This window comes from Cyanistes caeruleus, chromosome 21, assembly GCF_971803275.1.
Source record: "Cyanistes caeruleus chromosome 21, bCyaCae1.hap1.1, whole genome shotgun sequence".
NCBI lineage: Eukaryota > Metazoa > Chordata > Aves > Passeriformes > Paridae > Cyanistes > Cyanistes caeruleus.
The window spans coordinates 5,135,969-5,154,136 of record NC_141721.1 but is presented as its reverse complement, the minus strand read 5'-3'; the positions used below and the strand labels follow the sequence as shown (position 1 = coordinate 5,154,136).

The following is an 18,168-nucleotide window of genomic DNA, read 5'->3' as shown; positions in this document are numbered from 1 at the left end:
GGCAGCCAGCGGTGGTCTCTCCCTGCCAGACGTAGCTGCTCCAGCTCTCTGCTGGTGCAACACCACACAGCTATTATTAGACTCCAGTTTTCTGTGGGTAGCTCTGAACTCCCCAGTGCCTCCAGCAGCTCGGCAGATGCCAGGGCAGAGCGGAATCTGCTGGCACTGATGGGGACAAGGGTCCCTGGTGAGTTCAGAGGGGTGGCAGTGAGGGGTGGCAGAGCCCCCCAGCACGGGGACATGGAGAGCTGAGCACCACAGCCTGGTCTGGAACTGCAGAGCAATAGGCAATTAATTAATTGTCTAATGAGAGGTTTGGCTGATGAGGAGGGCACAGAGCCCCTGGAAACACTCCTTGGGTCAGTGGTAGGTAAGAGAGATGCTGCCCCAACAGAGTCATGCTCTGCAGGGCTCTACACCTCAAAGCACATCTGGATTTCACAGCACCACCCCAAAATGGAGCCACAGCATCACCATCGCTGCCATCCTTGGCAGGAGGCACGTGGGAGCATGAAAGGGTTGTGGCACATCAGGACAACTCATCCCATGCCAGAGGACGGCTGGGACTGGGGACACCATGGTATCTCCTTGCTCCCACCCCTCTCCCAGCCTGGTTTCCAAGCAGGAATGTTTAAATGCCTTTTATGTTGTGACTCAAATGATGAAAGGCCTGAAAATGGGACTAACAAAGACGAGTTGTACTGCAGAATAAAAAACCCATGAAAGCAGCAGATGCTGTCATAGGAATAAATTGTATCAACAGCGATCAGATGGGAAGTGAAAAGTCAGAATGGAGTTGCTCTGTCTTTCACGCTTCCAGTGAAAATTTCTGGGTCCATGAATTTAGCCAGAATCAGGTAGGATGAAAGACTTTGTCTGACAAGGCATTTCAAAGGATCTGGGAGCCTCCAGAGATGTGGCCACTTGGACAGGGAAAAGGGGCCCCTCAGTTTTAATGAGCATTTCAGTTGCCTGCCTTTATCCTTCTGCCAAGATCTTATTTTTGTTTTCTTTTCCCTTAAAACTGCCGATTTCTGCTCTTTGCGATTTGTTTTAACTTTGCAAAACGTGCATTCGAGCAACACAACAGGAGGAGGAGGAGGAGGAGGGTAGAACATCCCTATCACTCCATGCAGCCCAACCTGTTGCTTCTCACCATAAACCCCTCCTTGCCGTGGCCAGCCCAGATGTTTTGGCTGCTGCCAGTCGGCATCACCAACCTTCCCGCCTCTGCAACCATTTCCCATCTCCCCATCTCCCCTTTCCACAGTGACAGGATGCTATCCAGGCTGTAATTAATAGAAATTAGACTGTCAAGACCTTGCAGCCCATAATTGCTTGGCCTTACTGTGGTGGAGGAGCAGGGATCGGCGGCGGGCTCGAGAGCTGCCGGTGATGGGAACACATCCCGTTATCAAAGCTATTTTTATTAAGCTTTTAATGCAGGCACTTGCGTGGTGCTGGGGGATGTGCAGCATCTCCACAAAGTCCACTCCCGGAGGGATGTTTGGGGGATATTTTGGGATGGAATACCGGCACTGGAGCTAGACAAAGCAGGATATTAGCAGAGTGCCATGTCCTGACCACGTTCATCGCTTGCGCATCAATTCCCGGCACCCAACTGTTCCAAACATTCAGATTTCAGGGGAGAAAAAGCCAAGCTCAGCCCTCAGGTCCCCCACATCCCCACACACCCCAAGAGCTGTGTGGGAGAGTGACAATGCCCAACATCCAACTGGGCACATGGCATTTCCTACCAGCTCATTAAACCTCCCAACAGCCCCGGATGCCGGGCAGAGGAGCAGCACAGCTCAGCTATTCACACTGCTCTGCTTTTATCACTGCCTTTTTCATGAGCTGGTAAAAAGTTCAGTGCAAAGCACAGGAGAGGTGTCTGAAAGGCAGCTGTTCTCATGACCCAGCGTGCTGGCTCACGTCTCCGCTGGGGATGGGGTTTTGCTGGGATCTGCGGCGCTCTCTCGGCTGGTGACCCGCAGGGATGTTCGCTTGGAGGGCTGGTGGCATTGCCCTGAGAGGAGACCAAGGGCACAGGGAAAGGCGCTGCTGCCCTTTTTGGGTGTGGGAGAGAGACCTGAGGCTGTGGGCTGGGCTCCAAATGACGCCAACACTTCTTTTTTGGTTGGGGGGAAGAAAATGTGACAGAGCCGGCAGCTTTGATGCGTGCCCGTCCGTCTCCTTCCCCCCTGCTGCAGGCAGAATGATGTGCTGCTGAATGAGGGAGAAGGTACATGACAAGCTCCAATTTGCCCTCTTGTCCACCAAACACAAGGACATCCAGTAAATCTCAAATGCAGAAAGGCTGAAAGTGGATGATGAAAGGGAGCCCATGCGGCACGGTACAGAATTTGCTTGTGGATCTCGCTGGCACAGGACACTGCTGGGGTCGGGACCTCAGCAGGATTACAAGTTTATAGGACTAATGCCCTCCCTTATTAGCCATACTGGCATGAAACCATCTCTGCCTCCCTGTGTCACGTCTCTGTCTGCTCCCGGCTCCAGCCAGGTACAGATCCAGCCAGAGCATCCCCGCTTTTCCACAGCCTCCAGTGCTTCCATCTCCCCTGGATGTGGGCTGGATGGGGCAGCCGAGCGTGCTCTGAGAGCCCGGGCAGCTGTCACTTCGCTCTTCCATCTCATATTTGCCCTGGTTTGGCTGTATTTCTGATGCTAAAGAAACCCTCCTAGCTCCTGGCCAGCTGCTGGCAGAGAAACGAGCTGGTGAATCTGCTTTCTCCACACATGAGCTTGTTCAGCGTTTGATACCGATCTGGCTGGTGCTCAGCTGGGGTGGGTTTTGTCATTTCATCTGCAATTGTTTTGCTGTAAAGCACCTCGAAGGGTTCACTCCCCGGCTGTTTTACAAAGGACATCGTTCTTATTACTGCTGTGAATGAACTGCTTTGCATTTCTGTGAATGGGAAGGAAAACTTGTCACCTCAGGACAAAAAGGGAGTGGAAGTATCTGATGATCCCCTGAGACGCCTCAGACAATCCACTAAGCTCAAGTCATCCTCCCGTATTTCTCTTTCCTTGGGGGCAATTGGAATTATTAGTCCCTTCCCAAGGACCTCGAGATCTCCCTGTCCTTTGCCAAATTCTATCCTGGCTTCACTGCAGGCTGCTGGCAAGTCCTGCCGAGCCCTGTCCTGTCCTGGGGACCAGCAGAGGATGTCTGGTGCCTGATGGGGGTCAGGACATCAGTGCCAGTAGCTGGTGAAACCCCTATCCATGCCTGGAATCCTGCTCAGGGTGTTTCCTGCTCCATGCCATTCTCTCCTGGAGAAGCAGCAGCATCCTGGTGTCCATTGACAACTCCAGCCACAGCAGGACCCAAGGATTTCACTCATCCATTCACAGAGAGGTGTGCTTTTCCCCCCAGCATTCCTGCACTCCAAAAAGGTCCCAGTGGCTTTTGAGATGCACAGTGGGGTGAGACACAGGGCCACAATAAACCCTGCAGCAGCAGGGAAAAGAGACCCAGGAAAAGAGGAACGTCTGTCTCCCCGATGTCCAGGCCCAGGACAGGTGGGAATGGTTGCACCAAGGGAGGTTTAGACTGGACATTAGGAAGCATTTCTTCACTGAGAGGGTGGTCAGACCCTGGAACAGCTTTCCTGGGGAGGTGGCTGATGCCCCAAGCCTGTCAGTATTCCAGAGGCATTTGGACAGTGCCCTTAATAACAAGCTTTAGCTTTCGGGCAGATGGAGCAGGTCCCTTCTAAAAGAAATATCCCATCCCATCCCATCCCATCCCATCCCAGTGATCTGTCTCCAGCTGCTGCAAGCAGCCTCAGATTTAAGCAGCCTTCTCCCAAAGCTGAGGTGCTGGGGTTGCTCCCTGTCCCTGCAGCTACAGGACCAGCAGCATCCCACTGCAGTTTTCCACCAAGGGCATCCCTGCCGTGGAAGGTGTGCTCAGAACTGGGGTTAAGCAGAGCAGATTATACTGGGAAAACACACTCTACACTCCCTCTGCTTCTGCATGTGTTAGTCCTGAAAGAAGCATTTAAATTAAACAAGTTTCTATAGCCGAGTTTCAATCCCACAGCCACTTCCACCATTGACCTCTTTTTCTCCCCCTTTTTCTCTAGCTTGAGAGCAGGAGGAGGAGATGCAGACAGAGAGGAGTGCTAATTAAACAGGGAGTTCCACATTAGGGTACAAATCCTCTGGACTAGCACAAACCCTGCCAATTTCTGTATTTATTTATTATTTTTTCAGTACAATTGTAATTTCCAGTGGTGCCTCCAGCACCAGGAGAGAGTTCAGGGGCTGCTCTTGGAGAGGATTAGCACGCTGGAAGCATTATTACTTTCCTTCGCTGTGAATTCAGGAGTGATTCCCTGACGGCTGCACTCTATATAGAAGTGAATCGGTGCTAATTTGTTTTTGAGGATCACACATCCACCAACATGTGAAAGACAATCCTGCTTCTCGATGTATATTTTGAGCCAGTGCTACAGCAAACAACGGAAAATAAGCAAGCAAAGGAAGCCAGACCTCCCTCTCCCAGAAAGCCAGAGCTGGAAAAGAGCGGACTTTCATTATTTTTTGCCCATGTGAGTTAGTTCTGCATCTTTCCAGAAGTATTTTGGGTTTTGGCCCTGCTGCCCATGGCAATAGAGAGCAGGGGCTTGGGCAGCTCTCACATGGAAAGCCTCAGGGACGCTGTGTTGGACGGGATGTCAGAGAGACTGAGCATAAAAGGCTCCTTATTTTTTTCCTGTTAAATCATCCTCGAGTTTAACTGCAAGAGAGGAATAAATGAACTAATTGAATCTGTAACTATGGAGGGACTGGGCACCTGGCAGGGGAGCAGCAGCCCAGCCACCCATCGCTCCTCTCTCTTTATTTGTGTGATTCAGAGGGACGTGGTCCGTGGGGAGATATCAGAGCTGGCTGAAATGGAAGACAAAGCTATTGTTTCAAACAGAGTTATTGATTTTTACATTATTACACTATGAAATTTATGGTCTGGTTTCAAACTGCAATAGGAGTTAATGACCACCATCCAGAAACTTCCAGGTGACCTTGGCCTTGACTTTGGTGGGGGAAGGTGAACAGCTCCAGTTACCAGGTCAGCAAATGTAGATTGAAGTTGCAACACCTTAAAGGACTTGATTTTGGGGTGCTGCTGGGCCCAGGTACCCACCCTGACCTTGTGCTCACAGCAAGCCCCAAGCTGGTTGACAGCCATGATGGAGTGGGGAAATTGGACCTTCTCAGCTCCAAACAAAAGTTGTTCCTGCTGTTAAGCCGTGTTTTGCCCCCAGCCAGAAACACCAGGATGTCCCCAGAGCTCCTGAGCAAGGCTCTCCATCCTCAGCTGACCTCCCAGCACAGCTTGGCTGCCCAAGGGTTTGCTCCTTCCACTCACAGCTGGAGAAATGCAAACCAAGGGGCTTGGGATGGGTGAAGAGCACCCAGGGAGAGGAGGCAACACAGCCCAGAGCAGGAGAAACCCTGGCAGAGGGGAGAGCAAAGGGCAGGGCCCAGAGCAGGCAGCTGCCTGCAAAGGCCACGTTCCTGCTTACAGCTTTCCCATCTCAGTCACAGGAGGAGGATTTGCTTTCAGGGTGACCAAGAGGACATTTGTACCAGTTAACACACGAGATACTGGTGACACAGAAGGGTTTGCAAAGGCACTTCCCAGTCGACAGCCTTTTCCTGGCTTTTCTTTAAAAGTTACCTCCTGATGTATCTTTTGGCACCGGTCTCTTCCCAAAGCTTTCCTTAGTACTATTCCTTCCAAATTTCCTTGTATGCTTCTTCCTGTGGGAACAGTGTTTCCACTTGCCAGCCAAGGAAGGCAATTTCCAGCTGCTGGAGAAGGTTTTTTTTCCTTGTAGTGCCATCTCCCTGGAACATCCCTGATGCTGCACCCCGAGCTAAAGTCATGTGAAGCCAGTAGCCTCCAAGCTCATCTTCTGCCTCGGAGGTCATAATTGCCATTAAATCACAGCTTGCCTAACCAAATTATGCAAAACCGAAATTATCTCCAATGATTTTTATGTTGCTGAAATGTTCCAGAACTGCCGGGGTGATGACTGGGGGATTGGGAGCAGCTGTCACTCCATCAGAAACCATAACTCCAAACAGCTGGGATCTGTCAGTTATTTATGACACCGGTGGCAAAAAAAATAAAATAAAATAAAATGATGAAGGTGGATGGGTGGCTGCTACTCTCTGGCTGAAAGGCAGCTGGTGCAGAAAGCAAAGCCTCATGCTGTGTCCCGGTGCTGGGAGCTGCTGCTGATGTTTTGGGAGCAATCCCAGCCAGGATGCTCCTGCTGCAGGACCAAGGGGCAGCACCTAAGGGGCTTTGCACAGAGGCTGAAAGGGAGCTGCTGCTCACTGGGGAATTTAGGCTTGGTGACAGTCAGCACAGGCGTGTTTATTTTATCCTGTGTGTTGCAAAAAAAAAATAAAAAAAATAAAAAAAAAGAAGAAAGAAGAATAAGAGGAAATAAACCCTGCAGCTGCTAAGCACAGGTCTGACACTGCTTTGTCGAACCGTCCCAGATCCTGAGTTTGGCTCTTGGCTTGTGCCCAGTTGCTTTTGCTACTTTGTCCTTGCTTTTCATCGTCCTTCACTTGGCTGATGAAACTGTGAGCATTTGAGGCAGCTTTTTCTCCCTAAACAACAGCTTCTCTCTATGTGAACATCCAATTCTGAGGTCGTTCCCAAGTTTCAAAGTGTACTTTCCCCCCGGGGGTTGTAGTCATGTCTTTGTGCACCAGCTTGTTCAGGGTGGATTTTGAAAAATCCTTTGATAGATCCAGAGTGGGAACAGGGCAGGGAAATCTCTGTCTAGAGCTCAGTGAGGTGCTGGTGTTAGAACAGGTGTGAGTTTGGCCTCAAAAGAGGGTGAGTGATGAGGAAGCTTCTCCCGTTTTGATAATCCTGCCTGTGAGCAGATGCTTTGTCCCCACTTGTAGCACACTCTGGTTAAGTATTATTATTTATATTATGTAGTAGCTATACATAGTGTTTTATGGCAGTAAAAATACATAAATCAGCAACCAGAAGACGAGGGCTTTGCTCTAAAGAGCTTATAAATCTAACAGCTTGAGCAGCCCCGGTAATGGACACAGTAAGCAGGCAGTCAAGTTGCATGTAGACATGAGCTAAGATGGGTCTCCCAAAGCAGATGGCGGGTTTAGGAGAGATTTGGAAGAGAAGCAACCTGCTCCATCCTCCAGAGCGGATTCTCCTGCTGGAGAATTAGACAGGCTCTGACCCATATAAGCCTGTCCGGGTGGAGAGGTGAAAACATCCATCTGAGAGGAGCAGCTGGCCAAGAGAGAATGGGCAGGGGGTGCTGGGGTTTGTGGCAGGGCTGCCTTTTGGGGTTGTCCTGCAGGTGCATCCCCCACCAGGGACAAACCCATCCTTGTCCTAAGTGATGTCTTGGCTTCGAGTCTGAGCCTCCTAATGAAAGTAAGTGGCATCGTGTTCTAAAGAAACCGAGTCCCTGCCTGGCTCAGAGGTCCAGTAAAGTGTTATACACCTTAAAAAGCAAGAAAACTGCCAGGGCAGGTACACCTGACTCTCTGGAGCAAGTGGCACTGCAGAGTCAAGAGTCCCTGCCGTGGTGGCAGAGAAGAGCTCCAACCCTTCAAACCATCCGTCTTTGATCCTGGGTATCAAACCAGGGTTTTGTTTTGTTTTTTTTTTTCAAATTTCTTCCTGTGCTGGCACCGGCCTGGGAGGAACCTGGTCTGGGCTGGAGAGAGATGTGCAGTGTCTGGCTGATCACGCTGGCTCCGGGCGTCTGCATTCTTCTGGCTGCTTTCAGCTCTTGCACAAATTGAGGCTTCACGCTAAATGCATTACACTGTATAACAATTAATCCCATGCTACATATAGAAAGTCCTTACTCATCAATAATGCATGTGGGAGGAGTGATTTTCACTCTCAGTAATAAGGCTAAGACAATGGAAACAAGCAGGTAATGGAGAACATTTATAAAGATGTTAATCTAATAATGAGTCTAATGCTGTTAAAAGTAAGACTGCAAACTGGACGCATCCAAAGATAAATTATTTCAAGCATTCATTAACTGATGCCTAATTAATGCCCAATTAGAGGGATGTTACATGGGAAATGGTTTGGACAGTCAGACGAATTCATTCCAATCACTGAAACCTCAGTCAGAAGCAGGAGGCAGCAGAAGGACTCGGTGAGCAGAGGCCAGGGTGACACAGCACACCAGTGGGAGAAAGGCAGGAGATAAACACCCCTTTGCTGGTTTTATCCGTGTCAGCAGGGATTTGGTTTTACTCACTTCACCAGCAGGTTTCTGGAGGATTTTTCTGTGCTGCTTTTGAAGCTCTCCCTCCCCGGTGAGCTCCGACACTCGGGCTGGTGACCCTCTGTGTGCTGCACAACCTTTACAAGATGAAGCTGAAAGGGCTGAGTCAGGAATAACAAGTTAGACAGGGTCAAACTCTCAGGAGAGCTGGGCTGGGGCTTCTCAGGAGGCTTCCATGGTGTTTTCCAGTCTGGGAAGCCCAGTGAGACCCAAGTGCCCCTGGCCCACACCCCAGTGGGATTTGGCTGCTGGATATCCCAGTGCTGGTGTTACCAGCCCCAGGAGCTTCATGGCTCCATGACCACTTTGCTTTTTGGGCATCTCATTCCCAGATCTAAACTGGGACCAGTCCCAGAGCAGGCCAGGAGCAGCTTCCCACAGCACTAAGCAGTCAGCAGGTTTTACAGGCTTGGAAGGAAGGCCTCCTTGATGAGAGCACCGGCCTTGTGTGCATCCACTGGGGGGTCCAGACCTTCACAGAATCACAGATTGCTTTGGGTTGGAAGGGACCTCAAAGAACATCGAGCTCTATCTCCCCTGCCTCAGGCAGAGACACCTTCCACTAGGACCAAGTTGCTCCAAGCTCCATCCAAACTGGCCTTGGACACTTCCAGCGATGGGACAGCCACAGTTTTTCTGGGCAGCCTGTGCCAGGACCTCACCACCCTCGCCAGGAAGAATTCCTTCATTATACCTAATGTAAGCCTACTCCCCATCCAAGTCCTGCTTCCCTGTTCACCCTTTTTTTCTTTCTTAGTATCCACCCTTCTGTTTCCCCATTCTCCTTACTCCCGAGTTGGAATAGGGGGAAAGACATCCCTGTCTTTTCTTCCCACCATCCTATTCTCAGGAAGCTGAGAACCAGTAACAACCCCAGCATATCCTCACCACGGTCTCTGCCTGCAGGAATTCCATCTCTCTCTCCATAGGAGCTCCAGCCATTAACTCACAGCCGCCTGTTAATTAAAGAGATGGACTCAGTTCCCTCTGACCTTTACCTCCGGAGTTATCCCTGCAGGCAGCGAGCTGTTAAACACCGCGTTCCCTTTCGGCAGGAGCCTCTACTTTGGCCATGCTCCAGGGAGGCCCAGGCTGCCTTGGTCCATCACCAGGCGTTGCTAACAGCCTCCTGTCATCACCATCCCTAGACGTGAAATCCTGTATGCTCCCAGATCCCTGCCCGGCTCCACCTCCCGTCAGTAATCCCGTTAGCCTGGCAACTGTCGTGTCACGGAAGAGCGCATAAAACTGTTGTTTGGAAGCAATATGTAATCTTCCAACCTGCTGCGTGTAGCTGGGAGATGGTTTATTGATTCAGACCCTTGTGATTTGGTATTTGCAATAACAGACTCTGCATGTGGGAGATCGTCACAGCACTTGTGCCTGGCAGGGTTTTACTAATAAACATCAGACCTACGGAAGGCGCCCGTGCTCCGGTGGCACCGAGGTAAGACGGGGGACGTGGAGCCGTCCCACCTTGGTGAAGCACATCCTCGAGTACAAAAACCCAACAGAATATATCTGCAAACGTTGCTTTATCTCTCCCATGGTAGGAAAATCCCAATATCCTCAGGACACCGCTGCCTCCCAGGCTGTGAGTGGCAGCCAGGGCTCCCGTCTTGGCAGGGAGCACTGGGTAGTCAGCATGATGCTCCCACCAGCACAGCCCCTCGCTCATCGTGCAGAGGCACGACAGCAAAGCCAAAATGCTACGGCAGTGACTTGGAGAACGTTTCTTTTCCTACACAGCCGTAGGAGTAGTCGCGAATTCAGCGTTCCCGACTCAGCAGCCCTTTTTGGCAGTGGTGCAGGGATGAGCCATCCCTCCTGGTAGCCCGTGCTTCGTTTCTGAAGGGCAGCACCTGGAAGTCATCCCCCTCATTCCCATTCCCAGGCAAGCCTCGATCCGATGCTTTGGGCAGCAATGCTATTTTTTTCCCTGTTAACCAGTCAGCGATGACTGGCTCTTACTGGTGATTTATGGAGAGTCTGAGTAACCCAGTTCATCTAAAATATGTGGCAGCTTTGCCTTGAAAGGATGGGTCTAGGTGGATGGGTCACTTGCTGTTAACTAAATGGCAATAGATCTCCACACCAGGGAAAAGGCAACAGCAACCACACAGTTATATTTCAAACACAATTAATAAGAAAACAGTGAGGTTTTTGTGCCTCCAACTTGTGTTAGGCTATAGGCACTGCAAAGAGGGACTGTAAAAGCCCAAGGGGTCCCTGCTCTTGGACTAGCTGGTGATAACGATGTGGAGTAATTAGAGATGAACTCCACTTCCACTCTCGTTTTTCAGATTATTACAAGCTGAGTAGGACTCGTGGGCAGGATGGCACCGGCAGCTGTGCGCTGCTCCGCTGTTACTCCTTCTCCCCGTAAAGTCCAGAGGCAGAATTCATTAGACATGAGCAAATTTTGCATGTAAGAGGGAAAAGCCAAATCTAGGAGGAAAATCTGAATGAGAAATGACAAGTCTGGTGCAATGAGTCTGAAAAGCCACTCGGCGCAGAAGGAATAGCCTGAAAGCAAGCCTGGTGCGAGGAGTGGGAGCGAGACGGGAGCGGGGCGGCGAAAGCAGAGCTCTGAGAGCTGAGCAGAGGGAGGGGATGGTTCTGCCTCGCTCTCTGCTGCGAGAAGGCCCCAGTCACAGGCACGTACTGTAGCATTAGAGGATGCAATATGCTTTGCCACAGGACATCCATTTAAAAATATGTCTGAGCATCCCACTTCCAAACGGAGTTTTCGGCTCAGCCTTTTCCACCAACTGCTGCTAACACATTTCCCTGTAAATCGCTGGGGTTTCGGGGTGGATGGTGGTGTCTAACAGCCCTAGTGGAAGGAGACGGTGGGGATGGCTCTGTGCCTTTGTGGGGAGGGGGATGCACCGCACACGTGTAGTTTTCGGTGGTTCGCTGGGAATTGCCGAATCTCTGCAGCTTTTCCCGATACGTGCAGGGGATTTAACAGATGCATTTCAGGAGGAGTGGGGGCACCTGCGAGGCTTCGTCTTTCCTCTGTTTGCTCTCACACCGCGGCATTTCCTTGCCTGCAGGCAAGGGGCTCTGCTGCCTGCTCTGCCAGCGTGAATTCTCAGCAAGAAAGTTTCTGCTGCCTGCTCCGGGCTGGGAACACAAGCAGCCGCCTGTTGCAGGCAGGGAGAGGAGGCAGGGAGTACTCCATGCATCACGTTTTAGCTGCCGTGGGTGATGAGCCTACTCATCACAGCCGCGTGGGTAATTCATGAGCAGAGAGGAGGGCTGAGCTAATTGGGGGCGTTTTTCACCCGGAATAGTCTCCACAGCAGCGATGGGTGGGCGGGAGGTGCCCGGTTCCCGCTGACGCCGCTCTCCCCTCTCTCCGCACAGGGGGGTTTGCGGAGCTGCTGCTGGTGCTGCTGGGGCTGAAGGTGCCCGCTGCCCTGGGCTGCCCCACCGACTGCGTGTGCTACCCCTCGCCCATGACCGTCAGCTGCCAGGCTCACAACTTCGTCACCATCCCCGAGGGCATCCCCGAGGACAGCGAGAGGATCTTCCTCCAAAACAACCAGATCACCTTGCTGCTGCGGGGCCACTTCAGCCCTTCCATGGTCACCCTCTGGATCTACTCCAACAACATCACCTTCATCGACCCCAACACCTTCGATGGGTTCATCAACCTGGAAGAGCTGGACCTGGGGGACAACCGCTACTTAAGGGCTTTAGCTGCAGACACTTTCCAAGGGCTGGTGAAACTCCACGCCTTGTATCTGTACAAGTGCGGGCTGAGCTCCCTCCCCAGCGGGATTTTCGGTGGCCTCCACAACCTGCAATACCTTTACCTGCAAGACAACCACATCGAGTTTCTTCAGGATGATATTTTTGTTGACTTGGTTAACCTCAGCCATCTTTTTCTCCATGGAAACAAGCTCTGGAGCCTCCATCAGAACACATTCAGGGGACTAATAAACCTGGATCGGCTGCTCATCCATCAAAATCAGCTGCAGTGGATTCATAGGCGGGCTTTTCATGACCTCCGAAGATTGACCACCCTTTTCCTGTTCAATAACAGCCTCTCGGAGCTGCAGGGGGACTGCCTGGCCCACCTGGGAGCCCTGGAGTTTCTCAGGCTGAATGGGAACCCATGGAGCTGCGACTGCAAAGCCCGTTCCCTCTGGGAATGGCTGCACAGGTTCAGAGGCTCCAGCTCCAGCGTCATCTGCGAGTCCCCCGAGCAGATGCACGGCAAGGACCTCAAGGTGCTAAGAGCAGAAGACTTTAGGAACTGTTCAGGGTCCGAGTCGCTCCACCAGATGAAAACACACACCTTCTCTACGGCGGACAGAGGAGCCCCCAAATCCCACCACCCTCACCACTCCTCCAAGGAGAAGGGGAAGGAGCGAGGGGCTGAGAACAGTTTGCACAGCAGCCAGCCCGCCGGCCCCCCCGGCTCCCGGCCGGGCTACCGCAAACCCGGCAAGAACTGCACCAGCCACAAAGGCCGAAACCGAACCTCCAAACCGGTGTCCTTGGGGCCGCGCAAAAACGGGCAGGAGGTGCCAGACTATGTGCCTGATTATCAGCACAAATACAGCTTTGGGGCCATGCCCACGCTGTCCCCCAAGCGCAAGGGTAAGTGCACCCGGCGGACGCCCATCCGCCCGCCCAGCGGGGTCCAGCAGGCTGCCGGCTGCCCGGGGCTCAGGGCGTCGCTCCTGGTTTTTATGGTGGTGTTGGCGGCCGTCATCCGCTGAGCCCCCCTCCCCTGGCCGCGGACGGAGCGGAGCTGTACTGCCACCAATCTACAAAGGACCAGAGTTTCTTTTCTTCTTGTTTTTTTGTACGTGGCTCAGCGCTGGCCTGGCGAAGGGAAGAACGTTGTCTCGGCTTCTGAGGGTTGTCTCCGTGCCCGGCCGGACTGTGCCGAGCGCAGCGGGAGCAGATTAAAAGGCATTATCACACCTTGTCACAAACAGCCTAACCGAGCACCTACAACAACAACAACAAAGCCAACCTTCCAAAAAGCAGATAACAGGGACGGTAACCAATTGGTCGGTGACAAGACCCAGACAAATGGACTGTATCCGTGCCGTTGTGAAATCCCGTTCGTTTGAGAGCGCTCCGAACGACCCCTCCAATTACCGAAAGGAACATAATTGCTGTAAAAACCATCACCGATTAAGCCTACACTGTTTCTCTCTGAAAGTGAGTGCAAGGACACTGATACCTGATGTAATAAGGACATTTGGTTCTCCCACGTTCTAGCCCTTTTGGCTCCAAACCCAGAGGCCAAAGTTGGCTGGGAATCTCTTAGAAGACAATCTCAAACCCCTGAATATCTCAGGCATTACAGCAGAACAGGGCTCGCCTGCTGGGCTTGGAGTAGCCAACAACCAAAGGAAAGACTGATTAGAGGTGGAAATAAACAAAAAAAAAACCAACAAACCCCAAACCCCAACAAACCCCACACAGAAAGAAATGAGGTACCCGCAGGGAGTGTGTTTTTTGTAACCATGTTCACACATCTGAGAAAAAAAACCCCAACAATTGCACAGGCTCCCCTTCTTCCCCTCAATTATCCATATGTATGTCTTACAATGTTTATAAACTATATGGAAACTGTATCTTCAGAACTAAGGATTGTATTATTGAATTTATAGCAGATGAGTATATGTTTTTTTTTTTTTTCCTTGAGAAAACAAACCGGCAGCAGTGCCTACAGATGCTGAAAGCCATCGGGCAGGCTCAGTACACGCAGGGGAACCACAACGGACCAACGTTCTCAGCAATTCAGAGCACTAAACTTTGGGAGGGGTTTGGGGGGTGGCTGAGTGCAATGCAGCAAAGTCCATACCCAGAGAGCCAAAATTCACCCTAATTCGTAACCGGTGGTGGGGGGAGAGAGATTCATTAGCCCAAATAAATAGAGCCATAGAGCTCTGTCTCCAGAGAGCACTCCCAGGCCCCGGGGAGGAATGGGGCTGGTTTTGGGGCTGGAGGCAGAGAGGGGCTTCCCAGCCGTGGCGGTGGCATGAGGACCTTTATAGCTGGACTAAGGTTTTCACTGGGGCAGCAAGGAGCAGCTCCCAGGCTGCAGACAGACCTGACAGAGTCAGGAGAGGTTTTGTTTCTTAAAAGGAACAGATTCTGGAAGAGTCAGAGAAGAGAGAATCTACAGCTTGTAGAGGACCGGCGAGAAACGCGGTGCCCGAGGTTTCTGGTCCGTGGCAGGAAAGAGAAATCCGTGGTCCAAGAGAGTTGTACAAAGGGGGATGTGGGGAGGTGGAGGAGAGGGAGCAGGGCATCCTGTTCCTCTCTCCCTGGGCTAGGCCATGGGCTAGAGGGATGTGTTTGCTGGTCGGGGGCATGGCAGAGCCGGCAGCTCCACCGATGGCAGCCCGCGGGCTCGGGGAGATGCTGCCCAGATTCTGCAGTTGGTGTGAATTCCCCGTCAGCGTGGATATGTGAGACCAAACAGACACTGAAGTTGATGAAACAAGGGGAATAAAAGTGATCTTGGACAAGAAAAGGCTTCTGTTCTTTCCGTAACCGTATCTCAGTGGCGGTATTTCGAGCCGGTAACTCAGGTGTGGGGCTGGAAATCCTGAAGGAAACAGCTGGAGCTTCCCATCAGACACACAATTAGCTCCAGGAAGGATGGGCCAGCTAGGGAAACGTGCTCTCCCAACCACTCTGGGGAAGGGGAAAGGGTATTTACACAGTGGCAGATCCCTTGGAGGTATCTGGAAATGAAAAGGGAAACTCCCACTGAAAAGAGAAGCAGAAAATTCCCCGATGCACTCGTGTTTACGAGCGGCTGGATGGTGAGAGGAGGAAGCTGGAGGGGCACGGCCTCCAGCAGGCAAGGAGGGCCAGAGGTTTGGATGCTTCTCTTGTAGATGCCTTTCTTGGGGAATAGCAAGAGTGATTCTGGGAGGAGAAAGGAAGAGGTTACTTCATCAAGCCCTCTGCCTTCCAGCTCCTACCCAAACTTTTCTGTCTACAGGGCTCTAAAGCTCCACTAAAGGGATGTCCAATGCAGCCAGAACAAATAATCCGTGATCTGAAATAGCTCCCTCATGTCCTACTCTCTATAACCAATAGCAACTGAATGAGTCTGGCACTGTCCCTTAGAAGTGGAGCATGTTGTTATGTTGGTTATTTCGCTTCATACTCTGGAAATCAAAGCTCTCCGTGGGAGAATGAAGAAGAGAAGCACTTTATTAATTTTTTTTTAAGTCTGCATGTAACTCCTGTAATATAGGAGTGAAATGTCAGCACAGGAGATGCTAATGTTTTATAAATGATTTGGGTGCAGCAGGCACGGTGGATGGTCTTTGAGATGAATTATATTAGAACAGACTACACCTGGCTCAAAACCATAATTGTATTTTTAGTATCTTTTCCTTTAACGTGTAGGAAAAATAAAGGCAACTGCATGGTGTATTACAAGCCCTGTCAATCAAGTGCTCTAACTCCTAGTGATAAAGGCAACTGTTTAAAAACCAGAAGGGAGACATGGATACACTGCTAAATAGGAGATGTCTCTTGACACGGTGTTGTGGTTTAACCTGGCAGGCAGCTGAACACCACATGGCCGTGCTGGAATGGGGAAGAGGATTGGGAAAAATAAAGTGACATTCATGGCTTGAGATAAGGCTGGTTTAATAGGACAGAAATGGGAGAAATAGCAACAGTAGAATTGAATATGCAGACCAAGTGATGCACGATGCAGTTGCTCACCGCCTGCTGATGCCCAGCCAGGCCCCCAGCAGTGGCCCTCAGTTTATACACTGACCTGTGATTCCATTTGGTTTAGGGTATCCCTTTGGCCACTTGGGATCAGCTGTTCCCTCCCAGTTTCTTGTGTCCCACGGCTCCTCAGAGGAGCAGAAAAGTCCTTGACTCAGGGCAAACACTGCTGAGCAACAACGAAAAATCCATGTGTTATATTATTCGCATCCCAAAGCCAAACCACAGCTCCTAGAGAGAAAATCAGCTAAGCCAGCCCAATCCAGGACACACAGGTTCCTGATATTCCTCCTGTCTCCTCCTTAGCTGCCATCCCTCCTTTTTCCCATCCTTCTTCCACGACCACAGCTCTTTGAGGATAAACTAAATTTTTATGGCATGCTCTGACACTGAGGCTCAGTAACGAACTTCCCAGGTGCGTGGTTCAGCTCACCACGGCCCTGGGTTCACGCTCGTGTGTCTTTTCCCCAGCTCCTTCCTACAGCATGTCTTCATGCATTTTGAATGTTGCTCTGAGGCCTGGCAGAAATCCCCTCTCCTCCGAAGCTCTCCCGTCGAGCGGGTGCAGGTATAACCCCGACTTGCCAGAGATTGTCAGAGAAATTTGGGATCTCATCAGAATTACTCCCAGACACCCAAGGTGTCTGACAGGGGTAAAGAGCTGAACCCCAGGGTGGTGGGAAGCACCACTTTGAGGTGATGCTGGCCAGTGGGATGAGGTCCAGCAAGGCCAAGTGGCAGATCCTGCACTTGGGTCACAACAACCCCGTGCTGCACTACAGCCCTGGGGCAGTGTCTGGAGAGGTGCCCAGAGGGAAAGGACCCAGAGGTGCTGGCTGAACATGAACCCAGGTGTGCCCAGATGGGCAAGAAAGCCAAGGGCACTCCCATCCCTGGGGGGATTTAACAGACCTGTGGATGTGGCACTTGGGGACGCAGTTTCCTGGTGGCCTTGGCTGTGCTGGGTTAACTGTTGGGCTTTATGACCACAGAGGACTTTTCCAACCTAAATGATTCCGTGATTCTATAAATTCTAAACTCTTCCATGCTCTCATCACAAGCTCATCCTTTGGATGTGCCCTGATCTCCTCCTGGGGTGGGGGCAGACAGGTCCTGTTGCCTGGGCAGACACTGCCAGTAGCTCCCCACAGCTGAGCTGCGAGCTCCACACACCTCTGCTGGGGAAAATGTCACCTGAGCCTTTATTTGCTCATCAGTTTGCCTTTCCATCAGTGTTCTCCAGTCTCTGTGCTGATCTGGAAGATGAGACAAGTCCCTGTCACTGTGCTTTCCCCTTCCTTCCATCAATGAGCTTTAAGGCTCCAGCTTTGGGCTGTTCATGCAAATCCTTTCCATTAAAAAAAATAAGCACCAGAGAACCCAGAAGAGACCCCAGACTGTGCCTCTGGGAACTCACTCCCAGTGGCAGAATCCCGTTTCCTGAGTCTGAGCCAATTTTCTCTCCTTTGTACCACTTTTCCACAGTTTCATCCCATAATTGCTAATATGGAGCTTTTCATACATGCTTTGAAATCAGAAACCACGCAACACTGCATCTCTTTTATCCTCCCAGGCAGGATGAAAAACCAAACACCTCTTGGATACTGAGAATAAATTTTTAGTTTATCAGTCAAAACCAACACCACGAGACCGCAGTTCCTCCTGTGTTCCCCATCTCTTCCCAGACCACGCTTGTGCCCCACCCTGCACCAACTCCAAACTATTTCCTTTGTCTCACAAAGTTGCTTTGTGACATGTTCCCCTTCAGAGGGACAGAGCAGAACAAAAGCACCACTTCACATTTCTTGCAGCTAAATAACTCTTTTTTTTTTTTTTTTTTGCAGTCCTTCAAGTTTATCCTTCCCTAAATCCCCTGCCTGTGTATTCTTTCCTTGTCTTAGCTTCAACCACTCCCCCAGGAACACTTCCCAAGAGCCCATTTCCCATTACCAAGATTATTTCCCTTTTCATCACTATCTCCTTGAGGTCCTGCTGGTTGGCACCATCCCCCTGTGCCTCCAGATCTCTGTCCCTCCCTTACCACATCCAGCAGCCCCTGAGCTTGCCCCTGCTTTGGAGAAACACGAGATCCCGACAC

At 51.2% G+C, this 18,168-nt stretch overlaps 1 protein-coding gene and 1 long non-coding RNA gene across 2 annotated transcripts in view; one reads left to right on the top strand and one right to left on the bottom strand.

The window, feature by feature from the left end:
* The window catches only part of RTN4RL1 (reticulon 4 receptor like 1), a 29,554-nt gene extending 14,707 nt beyond the window's left edge, over positions 1 to 14,847 (top strand). Inside the window, exon 2 of the mRNA XM_086859606.1 lies at positions 11,709 to 14,847. Coding sequence (XP_086715732.1) covers positions 11,709 to 13,072 — 1,364 coding nt within the window. The 3' untranslated portion in view covers positions 13,073 to 14,847. The remainder of the gene's footprint in view (positions 1 to 11,708) is intronic.
* Positions 4,206 to 17,230, bottom strand: LOC147649618 (uncharacterized). The gene is made up of 4 exons (XR_015278534.1): positions 16,983 to 17,230; positions 16,117 to 16,236; positions 9,225 to 9,292; positions 4,206 to 8,437 (listed from the first exon to the last, which is right to left on the bottom strand). It is a non-coding gene; the product is annotated as an uncharacterized LOC147649618 (long non-coding RNA).
* Between the last annotated feature and the right edge of the window lie 938 nt (positions 17,231 to 18,168).